This window comes from Mytilus californianus, unplaced genomic scaffold (assembly GCF_021869535.1).
Source record: "Mytilus californianus isolate M0D057914Y unplaced genomic scaffold, xbMytCali1.0.p SCAF_20, whole genome shotgun sequence".
NCBI classification, from domain to species: domain Eukaryota; kingdom Metazoa; phylum Mollusca; class Bivalvia; order Mytilida; family Mytilidae; genus Mytilus; species Mytilus californianus.
Genome location: NW_026262669.1, coordinates 2,617,905 through 2,630,712, shown reverse-complemented (window position 1 = coordinate 2,630,712; position 12,808 = coordinate 2,617,905). Strand labels below are relative to the sequence as shown.

The window sequence follows — 12,808 nt, the reverse complement described above, 5'->3', positions numbered from 1 at the left end:
ATGCTTGAGTTTCACATTGACAACATATTTGTTTAATTCGAAGGTAGAATTTTCCATCAGGTTGTTGGCATATTTATAGGAGTACCAATCATGGTCGACTTTTTCTTATTTCATATGAGTCGGAATTCCTGTAGACACTTGTACAATACAAGAAAAGCAATCAAAAAAGCTAGATTATTAAATTTCACATACAGGTATAGTGATGATCTTCTTTCCATTAACAATCCAAACTTTCCTGAGTGGGTCCCATTGAATTATCCTCCTGAAATAAAGATTGAAGAAACCACAAATACAGCCTCACTAGCCTCATATCCAAACATTTACCCCTAATTTGACAACAGTGGTCAAAGCAGTACCATTATATATAACAAACTAGACGATTTCCATTTTTTAAATTATACATTTATCTCACCTTAGCAGCCATGTACACGGAAATGGAGTATAAATCTCTCAACTCATACCCTATTCAATAATCAAGCTGCTACTCAGGCTTTGTGAAACGTCATCGATGTCTGATACAACAAAAGAATAGTGAACCAGGATTTTGTAATAGAACGTTTCCTCTTTTTTTTCAAAAAGTTCATCGAAAAGTACCAAGACCTAAAAGATAAATGTTCAGCGTCTACTTCACAAATAATATAAATGGTCTTAAGTTAAAAATTACATGTGCTGAAGTTATATAGCTTTTTCATTCACTCTGCAGTTTTCTTTTGATTTGTCGTCGTCCTAATATGTTTCTTTTGGTCAAATGCATTTTGACGTGACCCGGTATGTATGCATTATGCAATTGATTTTTGTTTTCACTCTAGGCGTTCCTAGTTCAATTGAGTCCTGAAGTGCGACTCGGACAAAAGAGTCCTTTACAGTGCTGTTTCTATTTTGTTTACCCCTAAAATTAAATTCACCATACACCATTACACCATACACCCTGTGCTATGACACCATACATGTTACACCTTTGCACCATACACCTTACACATTACACCATAATGCAATATAATTTAAAAGAAAGCGTGCGACTTCAAAGTTATATAGTTATTTTAAAAAACGAATTTTGATCACAATATTGTAAATTAATGTATAAAACTAAAAATCAGTTCTTATGAATATTTTGCATAGTTTTAAATGTCGTTCACCATTCATTCACACCATTCCCGATCGCACGTTACACCATTACACCATTCCCCTTCCACCTTACACTATAGCACCATACACCTTCTACCATTGCACCATATGCCATACAGTATTACACCATACACGTTTTTTTTTTTGGAAGTTTACACCATCCAAGGGCTGTATAATCAGGTTACACTTCAGGAAAAAACAGATACATTGCAAAACATGTAACTTCCGGTTCATCTGATATCACCAACCATTTAAGAGGTGGTCGTGTTTTGCTTGATTTTTTGGCTTTTTTTTTCTACGTTGCTATTTTGGAGTTTGTTTACGTGTTATGGCTGCGGCTTTTTCTTTCTGTTGCTCATGAGGCATATGCGCGCCACAAAGATGACATTGTATTTAATGTATTACTGAATAAACAAAAAGTAAAATAACAAAAACTCCAAGGAAATTTAAAAAGGAAATTCCCTAATCAAGTGGCAAAATCAAAAGCTCAAACACATCAAACGAATGGAAAACAACTGTCATAGTTTTGACTTGGAACAGGCATTTCCTTATGTAGAAAATGGTGGATTAAACCTGGTCTTATAGCTAGCTAAACTTCTCATTTGCATGACATTCGCATAAAATTCCATTGTATTAACAGCAATGTGTGATCAAAACAAACAGATATATTTGGTAAAAATGTAAAAAATGAGGGTAAAATATTCATCATTGTAATATAATCCTTATCACTATCAAAATAAATAACTATTTCAACAAAGAAAAACAAATTGGCATATAGACACTCCTCACACAAAGTGCATAAGCAAACATGAAAGACAAGGAAAACAAAACTCCTCTTCGATTGTGTGTCGTCAAACAACTTCTGCAATCAGTATTAATATAAAATAGTGAAACATATACCGCCATATGATACAGCATACCTCAGGTATCACGTTATTTCCCAACTGTTCAAAATGGCCGTTATGAGGAGTCAAATCACGGATTTTGAAGAAAAATAACTGAACGCTTGAGACTGTATCGTTCATAATGATCAAGTTTCATTTGACAACTATAGAAAAATAATTAATCAAGAAAATGAAAAAGTTCAACCGGTGAACAAACAAAGCACTCATAATGCAAGTAAAGGTTGAAAAATGTGTTTATGCAGACTAAATTTTATTTAAAAAATGTTTTACACTGTTTTCTTCATTTGGTATCCTACAAAATAATGGAAAATATTACTAATGATTCAACATATGTTCTTATGTAAGTTATCTGACTGTTATACTGACGTCGCTATATATGTTTGTGCACTACTAAACAACGGAGTCATGCATTTCGATAGTGATTTCTTAAATTGTCTGTGTTCAAGGCATCTGTTGGTAACAATAAATTAAAAAAACAGAATGCTGGAAAACATTTTGCTCACATATTCTTATTTGTTACTAACAGAAAAATTGTCCAAACTTAATTTCACCTGACGAAGATGCAACTTAAATTTCTGTTCAATTCAATAACTTTACTAAATATTTGGAAACAAAATATTAACAATTTGTCCTCAGTTTGAACATGCATGTACTATTTGTAATTGGACATTAAACACGCAACAATCAATCAATCAATCAAGCATACAATTTCAATCATAACTTGTTACATTTTTCGAACGAAATTTGCCAGCAACAAAGCATTGGTCGCTAATATGTTCTACGACGGGTATACTGGCGGGTTAGCAAAGACTTATTGCAAAATGTTCATAGATATCGATTCACGTATAAGCAATGTTGTGTTCTTTCGTTTTTTTATGTAAAAGAAAATTCTTTCAAGACAGAAAAGAATGTCAACTAAGTTTTTGATACCTTACTACTTGATCAATTATTGCAATACACATTACAGAGGTACGTCTATTGGTTGTTTAATCAGATCAAAGCAAAAACATCATTTCTTTAGTTGCCTTAACAATCAGGAGGTATCGAAAATACACAAGTGTCTTTTGCTAAAGCCAGTATGTTGATCTCCTGATTGTTAAGGCAACTATGCATGTCGATGAATACTATCGTATTGGTATACTCCCAGTTTTTCTTTATCTATAGTTATAAATAAACACAAAGTATCATTACATAATACGTGACATGTCTTTTCTTTTATGTACAAGAATGTTGGATCTGTGGAGCAGATACTTACAATTAGAATTGTACATACATACCTTTTCTGCTTAATATGACTTTTTTCCTCCGCCGTATCCAACGCCATATCCAACGCCATATTCACCGCCTAATCCGCCGCCTAGTCCACCACTTAATCCTCCTCCTAATCCCCCACCTACTACAACACCTGCTCCACCACCTATTCCTCCGCCTATTCCACCACCTATTCCAGCACCGAGTCTAGCACCATAGCCACCACCATATCAGTAGCTACGGCTGGTTACCCACCATGGGAACCATTGACAACAGGTATTCCATTGAAATGGGAACAATGGTGCTAGTCTGCATTTTTTATCCAAAGTAAGCTCCCATTTACGGCAAAGTTTAGGACGGCAGGTACACCACCAACGACCAGCTGTTATATAATATATGAATGATATTATATATTAACGTTAAGCTCCTCAACGTTTGTATTAGGAACGCTGTCATGTAGCTATTAGATAGCAGTGTATTCCATGAGCTTAAGACTTTATTTTTGAAACGCACCACACTTAACTTTGTTCACTTTATTTCCTAATAAGGAACACAATTGTCGTCGATTGTACATTTAGATTGAAAATGTTAAGTTTATCGTTAGAGTTTACGGGCGCTACCGTAGTTTTGACGATTATTGATTATTTGTTTCTCAGACAACCTTGTTCCCTTGGTAGTAGACATAATTTAATATTTATTTTTGCACGTCCTCCATTTGGCCTCATCACCGCATTTTTGCAACATAAGTTTTATTCATTATCAATTATTGTATGCCCTATATAATAAAAACAAACATCGCAAACATTTGTATATTTCCAGTATTTGATTGCTTAAACTAATTGTAATGATCTTTCATATTTAAGTTGACACATATAACGTAACAAAGCCATTACTAGTTTTCATTGACTAGTTTTAAGCATATGGTTTACTGGTTTGTATGCCGATAACCTGATTCGATCAATTTATACAAATTTGCACCAAATAGTTCTATTCAAAATTCTATTCCAAATAAGTAGAACTAACGCTTGTGAACAATAACATGAAAAATATCCATTAGTTTGAACGATCAATAAAGTTATCTAACATATTTTTTTGTTGTTTTCTTAAAGATATGTTTTGTGATAAAATATTATTAATTTTATAAAATGTTTTAATTTTGAACACAATTATATATCATATGTGGTAAATCTGACAAAAAAATTGAATAAATAAGGGTGTCTAAATCATTTTTGGTGAAATCTTAATGCAATTGTACTCCAAGTTCACAGTATGATTGTTAATGAGACAGCTTTCCACCAAAGTTCAAATTGAAGTAATAAGAGGCAACGGTACGTCTTTCAATAATGAGAAAAAAACCCATTCCGTATAGACGGCAATGAATGGACTCAACAGCAACATATGACAATTCAATTGCAAAGAAACGACCTTTTCAATAAAAAAACAGTCAAAATTATATCAACATAACTGTACAATATCCGTTGCACACTGTATGATATTTTTGTGGCCGTAAAATATGAATAAGAGTCCTATTGGATGCTTCATGTCAGCAAAAATTTAAAAAAAACGAAATTAATACTTAATAAATATGATGCGTTCAAATCACTTTTCGGATGTTTCCCTTCATAAGGAACACATATTTATGAATATGTATAAGCCAAGGATGTATACGAAAACAGTTGATGAGATATATCACCAAACGAGGATTTTAAATTAAAGCCCAAATACATCTAAGTTCAACTTAGCCTGAAAAAGTTATTACCTTAGTTTCTTAATAAATGTCACTTGATTAGCAACACACCGGATCAATTAATTAGACAAATATTAACGTGTACTTACCTCCTCCGACAAAACCTCCATATCCACCGCCACCTCCGATTAAACCACCAACAACACCGCCTCCTCCACTGCCTCCGCCTACAACAATGCCTCCTCCGCCAACTACGCCTCCTCCACCGCCACCAAAAGTAACGACTCCTCCTCCAACTCCGCCTCTACCACCACCATAACCACCGCCATTGCCAACGCTATAACCGCCATATCCGTAGACTGTTCCAACAACGGCTACCAAAAGTATAGTTAAAACTCCCATGGTTGCTTACTTTGGATAAATTCAACCTGCTGTAACAAGCCTTTGAGCACCATTATTTATACCATAAACAATTTGAGAACAAAAAATGATCATGCACTGTAAAAACGGATTGATACATGATGAATAATTGTGTTCTTTTATTTGTTTTTGTGGTTTTAAATTTGATGATTACAGCACTAATATGACAGAGTATTAATTTATTGCCGACACCAAAGAGATGTGTCCCGGTTTTTTTATGATGCAGGATACGATTCATTATATCTAATTGTAAGAAAGAACCGCAAATTGCGTACAATTTAAACAAATTAAACTAGAAAGAGCACACTGTTTTCGACAGAACAACTTTAAATGATTAATTTCATTCGTATTCTATTCAAAGAATATATTAGTTTGGATTTCAATAGAATAACAGATATGTAAGGCACAAAGGAACTGACAATAAATTGATACTCAAAGTGCTTGCTTGCTATTTTCCGGGGATATTTTAACGTTTACTGTTTAACTATATTGTAGAAATTGGAATCAAAAAATGTTTTTGTGGACAACTGGTAAAATGCTACTGACTTTTGATGTCAGATATAATCGAATTGTTGATTTAATCTACATTTACAACAATATATAGTTGTAATTAAAAAAACTGTTAATGGACTTTGTAATATGCGAACATGTACGTACGTAACGGTTCAATTGATATATTTTAATGCAATATATCGAGACCAACGTTCTAGTTATCTTCTAAACAACTTATGTTTACAAGGGGGAAATTGTTATCCTAACTTTTGGCTGTATGATTAGTAGATAGGGATAACAACGAATACAAAAATAAGATAAATGCATTTATTTGACATGAATCGTATAAGGCATTCTTTAAGAAGTTAACAAAAATACTAGATCAGAATTACACTTTGTCATTCGTTTATTATGCTTGAATTATCAAAATCTCTGAATAAAATCGTTAAGAAAAGCGATGGTATCCCCATCATAGCATATATGGCTCAATCCAGAATACCCATATTTTAAAATTGTATACTGTCAATCCTCATTTGAATATTTCTTAACTGAGATTATTTCCTATTGTTTTTAATCGATCGCTACTAATACGTTTTATGTAGACTAGACTTTCTTTGAGGGTATCAAAATATACACTGGCACTCTGATAAGAAGCAACAGCAGTTTGCCAATGTTCTGTTCTCATACTTTCCCACAAGATGCTAATCTAGGTTATTATGTGTTTGACATGCTTTTATGACAAATTTGAAATAAAATCCATATGTTTTCAACAATATGTTGACAACGTTTCCTCATCAATTGTCTTTTGTCTTGTGTTTGTTTAATGTTTGTATCTAATTCTGTTGAACATTTATGTATATCTAAGAATGATAGATTAAAGCAGTTAGTCAAATTTTGTGTTATGTCTTATCGTTTGTGGTTTGAATTCTGCATTTTCGGTACATTTCATATATGTCTTATGTGTCAGTTTAGTCGAGTAAATTTCCGTTTTCCATGGATAAAGTATTATGTTAGTCCAAATAATTATGACGTCGTCACAGCATTTATTTAAAATAGCTTTTCAATACCGTCATTGTCATGATAATTGTTTTGACTAGTATTGTGAAAATAATTGTATGAATTTCAAGATTATATACACGTTACAAAAATACGTCACTGTTTGTGAAGTCCTGTGCTGTTGTAAATGGAAGATGTTCGTTGTTATTCTGTGGTTTACCTGTTGTAACGACTATCATATTATTTTTTTTTTTTGTGCGTTTCTATATGTTGAGTGTTCTTGCGTTTGTTTGTGTTGTATTTCTGTGACGTAGTGTTGTCATTTTAGCGATATATTTAACATTGCCATATAAGCGGGTTTGGCTATCCATAAAACCAGGTTCAACCCACCATTTGTTTTTAAAATGTCCTGCTCCAAGTCAGGAATATGGCAGTTGTTATCAAATAGTTCGTTTCTATGTATGCTGGCGTTTGTTTTTGTTGCATTTCAGTGTTTTTATTGTTCCGTTCTTTTCCTCTTATAGTTTATGTGTTTCCCTTGGTTTTAATTTGCTACCCGGATGTGTTTTCTCTCAATCAATTTATGACTTTTGAACAGCGGTATACTTGTTGCCTTTATTGACTACACGTTTTTTTTTTTTTTTTTTTTTTTTTTGATAAATCAAAGAAAACATGTGTAGGATAAACAAGTCGTTTTTTGCAGTTCCAAGGAAAACATTTTGTTCATTTATATATCTAGATCTGCACTCACAAGTAGTAACAACAGTCACCATCTAGCTTTCGACTGTTAAAAGTTATTTTCAAATACGTTAAGACGTTTTCAGTATACCAGTTGAGTTGCATTCGAGGAAATGAATGATGTCACCTGCCAGTAAAAGCACAAATAATTTTTACAATGTTAACACAACACAGCACGTCAACTATTCTACTAAGGAAGAATATTTTGTAAAGTATATATTATGACATTATGATATGGACTATTAAACAATTGCAAATAAGACATAGAATATAGGAGAAGATACAAAGAGAGGGTAAACAAGCTTAAAGAAAACAACCAACGACAAATCAATACCTTACAAGTTTGAGATTTCTAAAAAGCTGTGGACTTTAAGGTAACATGTGTGCATGTGGTTGTTGATTTATTATTTAAAATGTGGTATTTTTAGATGTTGATTGATATAAAATGGATGTCTAAGACTTGGAATATCCATGTTTGTTTATATATTAATATGATCTTTTCTGAAATTTTAAACTGGCTGTTCGGTGTTAAGTTATCAATGTGTTTTTCTGGAGTGTGGTTTTCTATTTTTTTCAGCTGGTCATTGACTTGCGATTTTGATTGCTAGTTCCGTATATAATTTATTTAGATATATATGAATGTTTAGGTATAGTGATTAAGAGTAACATGATTTCGAGTGATGAAGACAATAACAATCTAAACCCGGGAGTAAACAAAGACTAGTTCAACCGAAAGTTATGTTCACTGTACTTGTTGAAAATTAAAACATTTACAAATAAACACGATTCTGGAGGTGTGTCTCTCTGGAGGTGTGCCTAGATTGGCAGAAGTTATAAGATACAGATAATGCTTTTTTGTAAACATTGTATAGGAACATTGTTTAGCAAAACAAATCGTGCATATTGCAGATTAACAAAGGAAATAAACGTATTAAAAATTGCTATTTCAATATTGAATTTCAGTGTGCTATATATGCATAATTAAACGAACTTGAATTAATGACAGTTGATCGGAACTGAAATACACATAGTTAGTTTTCCGGCATTTGATGTCTTATCATGAGACGAGAAAAGTCTGTAATTCTTTATCTCATTTAAGCCAATAGCTGTTGCTGTATCTCAGCCGCATCATAAAGCAACCAATCATAATCTAATTGTGATAAGTAATTATTTCAAGATGGTGTGTTTATCGACTGATTGCTCCGCACCATGATGCGAAGCAAAAATGAAAGCAACAGAAAGATAAAAAAACAGTTCTAATATATTACACAAGTACACACTTACACAGAACATGAACCATAGAGTACCAAGATAAGGAAAAACCTAGTGTACAAAACAAGACAACAACATATAAGTCCGGTAGAGATTTTAACAAAAACAACACATGTACAATACACATTTTTAATATTATTGATAAGAAGTAATCGATATGTAAGAATGTGCCGAACACTGTTTCCTCTTGGAAACAGAAGTAAAATCTTATTTGTTCTATACGATAATAAGGAACCGTTAAAAGAATGTACTATACATTTGACCAGGTACATACTTCAGAGAAATCCATGCACATTGTGTTGTGAGATTAGTAAACAAACACATATAAAAGAAACCCTTGTCAATACAGTTTATCAGACAATAAGTTTTTAAGTGCTAGTTTTATTCTGGATAAATAACACTGATATGCGAGATCTGCATGCAGAGTTAAGATGGGGGTCAGCAGTATTGATTCATTTGTATACAGATTGTTGGTCTTGTATCAGGATGCAGGGGTGCATATGTATGTGTATATTTGTATGTGTTGTGTTTACAATTATATGAAGACATGTATGTGTGTTGGTAAATATGCGGTGTTGTTGCTCTTATGTTTTGTTTTATTATTTTTTTTCGTTATTTTTTTTTCTTTTATCTAGCATGTTGATTATTATTTAGCATGTGGATTATTATTATTATTATTTGCTTTTCTTTTGTATGTCTTCTCTTTAAAACAAACGATACACAAATTTAAATATTAAAACGTGTAAATCGAAGTACACAAATGAAGTTTTACAGTACTTTTTTTATATATCTTTCAGTTATTACTTTAGCACAACAAATATTTGCTAATTTTATTTATACTAGGATGCTCTCGACAAAAGTTTTTTGGGGGTCGGGGGTAACTCTAAGTAAAAAAATGAAACATTGTGAAAAACCTTTTACATATAGATACCCATGTGTATGTTTTGTTGACGCTGCTTGGATATATTGGGCTTATAGATATTTATGTTTAGTATTATTTAAGCTATTCTTGTTTAACAACCTTATTATATTATGTCGACTATAACTATTGGTAGTGTAAACTGCAGGGGGTTATCAGAAACAGTTAAAAGAATTGATATATTTACAAAATATAAGGACTTATATGATATGATTATATTAGTAGACACCCATAGCACATCTGAAAAAGAAAAACAATGGATGCATGAATGAGGATATGTGGCGAAATTTAGTTCTTATTCTAGTAAAAGTAGAGGGGTAGCTATTCCTTTCAAAAATACTTTTGAATTTAAGATCCATGGGAAACTATAAATTTGTCTGGTAATTTTATTATATTATATATCACCATTCAGGACTACCGTATAACTTTGGCAGCAATATATGGACCAAATCATGATCAACCAGTCTTTTGTTGAGAACATAAAAAACAAAATATCCAACTATGGCAATTCGTCAATTGTAGTTGTTGTAGATTGGAATGTTGTTCGAGATTATGACATGGACACATTATATTACAGAAATAAAAATAACACCCAGTCAAAAGCCAAGATACATGAGGTCATGCATGACCTTGATTTATTAGATGTATGGCGCCTGCAACATTATTTTGAAAAGAGGAACTTATGGCAGGGTCAAGATCACAAACAAGGTCGTTTCGACTACTTCATGATCCCCTCTGCTATAGAAGTATTTGTTATCTCATCAGATGTAGGGATTGGGTATAGATCGGATCATTCTCCGGTACTTATTAATTGAAGATTTTCAAGCCAGATTAGAGGTAAGGGTACTTTGAAATTCAATAACAGTCTTTTGAGGGAAACTGAATTTATTGAAAAAATTAAAGTGGACATCAAAACTGTCATTGAAGAATATGAGTCTGATGCATCTATGGACATTGAGACAGAGGATACACAGTTTATTATAAGCTTTCAGCTTCTATGGGATATGAGTAAGATGAAAGTTCGCGGATCTGCCATCTCATTTTCGTCATTTCAGAAGAAGGAAGAAAATAAAAAAGAAAAAGAATTGGTGTATAAGATATTATTATTAAATAACAAAGTCATAGATAATAACTTGCCATCAGTAAACCAAGAAAGGGAAGGATTAGAACTAGAATTAAAAATTATTAGGGAAAAAAAATGTAAAAGGGATAATTACAAGAGCAAAGACAAGATGGCAAGTAGAGGGGGAAAAGGGAAGTAACTATTTTTGTAATTTGGAAAAAAAACATTACACTGAAAAAATTATTCCCAAACTTATTCTGGAGGACGAATCTGAGTTAAAAAAAATCCATGTATTATAAGAAATGAACAAAAACAATTTTATAAAAAATTTTATAAAAAATTGAATACTAGTTCTAACCCATTGTTACTTGAAACTCACAGGAACACATTTCTTCAGTATGAAAGTCCTTTTATTACAAAACCTAATGAGGAAGAGGTGGGTTCATGCGAGGGACCTTTATCAGTGCAGGAATGTCTGTCTTCTCTTAAACATATGAAGAACTGGTATAGATGGATTCACTGTTGAGTTTTATAAATTCTTTTGGAATGACATTAAAATACCACTGGTAAGATGTTTAAATGAGGCTTTAGAATATGGAAAGTTCTCTAACACTCAAAGACATGGACTCATTAATTGTATACCAAAGGAGGGTAAGTCAAAATTTTATCTAAAGAACTGGCGACCTATCACACTGTTGTGTGTAGTCTAAAAGATTGCTACAGCAAGTCTAGCAAAAAGACTCAAAAAGGTCTTGGTAAACATAATAAGTCAAACACAAAATAAAGTTTTCTTTAAGGTAGGTATATAGGCGAATGTACTAGATTTATTTATGATCTGATGGAAAAGATGGAGGAAGACGACATTCCTGGACTTTTACTTTTAGTCGATTTTGAAAAGGCTTTCGACACAGTCGAGTGGTCTTTTATACTAGAAGCTTTGCAGTTTTATGGCTTTGACCATACATTTATAAGTTGGATTAAGGCATGTTACTGTGATGCCTCTAGTGCAGTGTTACATAACGGTTATATTTCAGAATTGTTTTCATTGAAAAGGGAGATCCGTCAAGGGGATCCTCTGTCTCCTTATCTATGTATTTTAGTGCTTGAATTAGTAAGTGCAGCTAACAAAAATGACCCTGATGTTGCTGGTGTAACAATCAATGACTCTGAATTTTTGTTGCGTCAATACGCTGTCGATTCTTCCGTAGTCCTGGATGGGACCAAAAGTCCCTAAATCAATGTTTATATTTGTTTGATAAATTTTCAGAATATGCTGGACTTAGGTGTAATGTTGACAAAACCGATACCGTATGGATTGGGTCAATCCATATTACACTTTTTTCCATTGGGAAAAAAGGGTAGTATGAAAAAACTTTTGCCAGAAAAAAAAATCTTGTTTGATACCATTCTGAGAGGTTCAAACTATTAGGTATTTGGTTTGAGCTTGCTAAAGTGGATCAGACTCTATGTAATTTTACGGTCAAGATAAACAGTATCAAGCCATTGCTCAATACTTGGGTTTATAGAGAACTAACATATATTGGAAGGGTTGTAGTTATTAAAATTTTAGCGCTTCCCATTTTGGTTCAAGTTCTGACTGTCCTTCCTAACCCCACAGAAGGGGTTTTTAAGGAGATTCAGAATATTTTTTTTCAATTTTTTTGTGGAAAGGAAAACCTGATAAAGTGAAAAGGGCAGTGATAATGTCCGAACACTGTGATGATGGTCTTAAGATGCCTAGTATTTATTAGTTTTGCTTTAGTGTACAAATGTCTTGGCTGTATAAATTATTAGATCCCCAAAATTACTCTCCTTGGAAAGTCTTGCTGCTTAGTTACAAGTTGGGGGGGGGGGGGGGGGGGGGACAAAATTTTACACTCAAGTCAAGATGGATTGCTTAATTTAGCTGAAAAAGTCAATCCCTTTTGGCATGATATCCT

At 32.8% G+C, this 12,808-nt stretch overlaps 1 protein-coding gene across 1 annotated transcript; it reads right to left on the bottom strand.

Annotated features, from left to right (window-relative positions):
• Positions 1-3,316: 3,316 nt before the first annotated feature.
• Positions 3,317-5,370, bottom strand: LOC127731805 (acanthoscurrin-1-like). Its single transcript, XM_052240646.1, has 2 exons — positions 5,118-5,370; positions 3,317-3,471 (listed from the first exon to the last, which is right to left on the bottom strand). Exons 1-2 carry the CDS (start codon positions 5,368-5,370, stop codon positions 3,317-3,319), a joined length of 408 nt encoding a protein of 135 aa, XP_052096606.1.
• Positions 5,371-12,808: the final 7,438 nt, after the last annotated feature.

What these genes read in the sequence shown, in the direction of transcription:
- LOC127731805 (XM_052240646.1), bottom strand. Translation starts at nt 5,370, where the DNA reads ATGGGAGTTTTAACTATACTTTTGGTAGCCGTTGTTGGAACAGTCTAC. An exon ending in TGGAGGTTTTGTCGGAGGAG is followed by an intron (nt 3,472 to 5,117) that starts GTAAGTACACGT and finishes GTGCTGGAATAG; the next exon opens with GTGGTGGAATAGGCGGAGGA.